The sequence below is a fragment of the Branchiostoma floridae genome, chromosome 17 (assembly GCF_000003815.2).
Source record: "Branchiostoma floridae strain S238N-H82 chromosome 17, Bfl_VNyyK, whole genome shotgun sequence".
Classification (NCBI taxonomy): domain Eukaryota; kingdom Metazoa; phylum Chordata; class Leptocardii; order Amphioxiformes; family Branchiostomatidae; genus Branchiostoma; species Branchiostoma floridae.
In genome coordinates this window covers 10076868-10079046 of record NC_049995.1, presented here as the reverse complement: position 1 = coordinate 10079046, position 2179 = coordinate 10076868, and the positions used below count along the sequence as shown (strand labels likewise).

Below are 2179 nucleotides of genomic sequence, written 5' to 3'. Positions count from 1 at the left end.
CGATCGTCCACAGAGCAGGATCAATGCAGACTGTGTGCGTGGACGGGCGGTGTAATCTTACAGAATGTCATTCGACCCAATATTGAAGGGGTAAGACATTGCGACTGAATGGAGAATGGTGTCCCTGTATCTCACAGCATTGGGGTTGTCTTGTCTGGGATGATAGCGAAACTTATTTTTCCTGTGGCAGCCATACATACACCACAACAAGCGCTACGCGCTGTTACGCTCTATCCGTGCGACAGTCGGCGTGGCATTCTCCTTGCCGCATCCACACTTCGAATCGGTCATCCAACACCCAAAATACACATATACTCTCCTCAAATGTTCAAGATAAACTTGGATGTTCTGTATATCAAAGATTACGTGAAAAAAAGGATAGATTGAATCCTTGACACCCACAACCATACAAGCAGGATGATACAGAGTTGAACACAAAAATTGAAATTTTGGCACATTTTTTTCGTGACCCACTGACGTAAGTAACCCTGGTGCTCTTTTCACGAATTTAAAATCATGAGGAGTTTGATACCATATAAAAGGAAATCACACACGCTTTCTATTGATATACAACACATTAAAATTGATGCAGAAACAACGGAAATATGATCAGCCAAAGTTCATATTCCAAACTTTTTGTGCCGAGTTTATATATAGTCTTCATTATCGTTTAGTTCATGGGCCTTGTATGTTCGATATATGACTATTGTATAAATTGTTTTGTCAATAACATATTGTCCATTTCAATCTTTGGAACACAATTTCGTTTCAGAATGGATTCGTAAATCCTGCTTTCCACACCGGTTATGGTGACCCGGCGCATGCCCCTGGTACTGGGCCACCAGCCTTCAGTGGTTACCCACCTCAACACCCATCCCAATACCCACCTCAACACCCATCCCAATATCCACCTCAACACCCACACCAATACCCACCTCAACACCCATCTCAGTACCCACCTCAACACCCACCTCCACACCCACCTCCACACCCACCCCAACACTCACCTCCACACCCATCCCAATATCCACCTCCACACCCACCTCAACACCGACCTCAACACCCACCCCAACACACATCCCAACCCCAACCCCAGCACCCACCCCAACACCCATCCCGGCACCCACCGCGACAAAGAGCTCGAGGAAACAGGGTGGGCCCCAGCACCGCATGGCTGAGGAGTGGAAAGTCTCGGAGCGGTTGCAGCAAGACCGCCATCATAGTCACCGTTGTCGTGGTCATCCTCGTGATCGTCGTAGCTCTGGCTGCAGCCCTGGGCGTCCTGTTTGGTAGGGAACGTTTTGCTCTTTTGTGTGTTACTACGTAGTTACATTTCTTGTCGTAGATTATTGATCAGGCACATTTTATGGCGCAATTGGACAACACGAAGGAATTTCTCTGATTGAGTGACAGGTGGTTAGTGACCACGCCCCTTAAACTGCCAAAACCGGATATATCCGGCATACATATACAAGCCCTGTGTGCCGTGCCCGGTCATAACCGGGATAGCGTATTCCCCCGAAGTAGCAGCTTTGCTCGCGTGTAGCGCACAAACCACGGAAGTTAGGGACTTCGGCCTTGCTCGGGGGTCGCTTTTCGGAGGTCAGCGGCCAACCCTGGAACTAATAGCATTTTATAGGGCTGGAACTATGGCAGTTTAAGGGTTAAAGGCCTTGTAGTACAGTACTATTGTCTATGTAGCAAATAGTTGTTATTTGTTGCCATAAATTGTACCCTGTGCGATTGTTGAGTAATAAAATCAATTAATTGCCTTGAGCGTCATCCTAATGTGTTTGCCTTACCCCTCATGCAGCTAACAAAGCGGATCCTCCCGTCGAGACGCACCTGTACCGGGGCTCCCTCCGTATCACCAGCCGATTCTACACTCCCGACCTGGCTAACTCCGGCTCCACCGGCTTCAGAGATCTCGCCACGGAGGTGGAGGGCGCGGTGAGTTACAATTTAGTCGTTGTTGGAAAAAAGGCCATTTGGCTCGCCCCTGAGGCGTCCCCAATAACTGAGATGGAGGATGTGGTGAGTAACTATGTAGTCATAGTTACAGAAAACACCATTTGGCTCGCCCCTGAGGCGTCGCCAATAACTGAGATGGAGGATGCGGAGCACGTCACCGGAACGTACTGCGCCTGCGCGAAAAGTATAGACATGCTAAACCTTGCTA

General features: G+C 48.6%; 1 protein-coding gene across 1 annotated transcript in view; it reads left to right on the top strand.

Annotated features, from left to right (window-relative positions):
* The first annotated feature begins 806 nt into the window (after positions 1–806).
* Positions 807–2179, top strand: part of LOC118405051 (transmembrane protease serine 7-like) — a 10600-nt gene continuing 9227 nt past the window's right edge. Inside the window, exons 1-3 of the mRNA XM_035804451.1 lie at positions 807–830; positions 953–1289; positions 1814–1950. Coding sequence (XP_035660344.1) covers positions 807–830; positions 953–1289; positions 1814–1950 — 498 coding nt within the window. The remainder of the gene's footprint in view (positions 831–952; positions 1290–1813; positions 1951–2179) is intronic.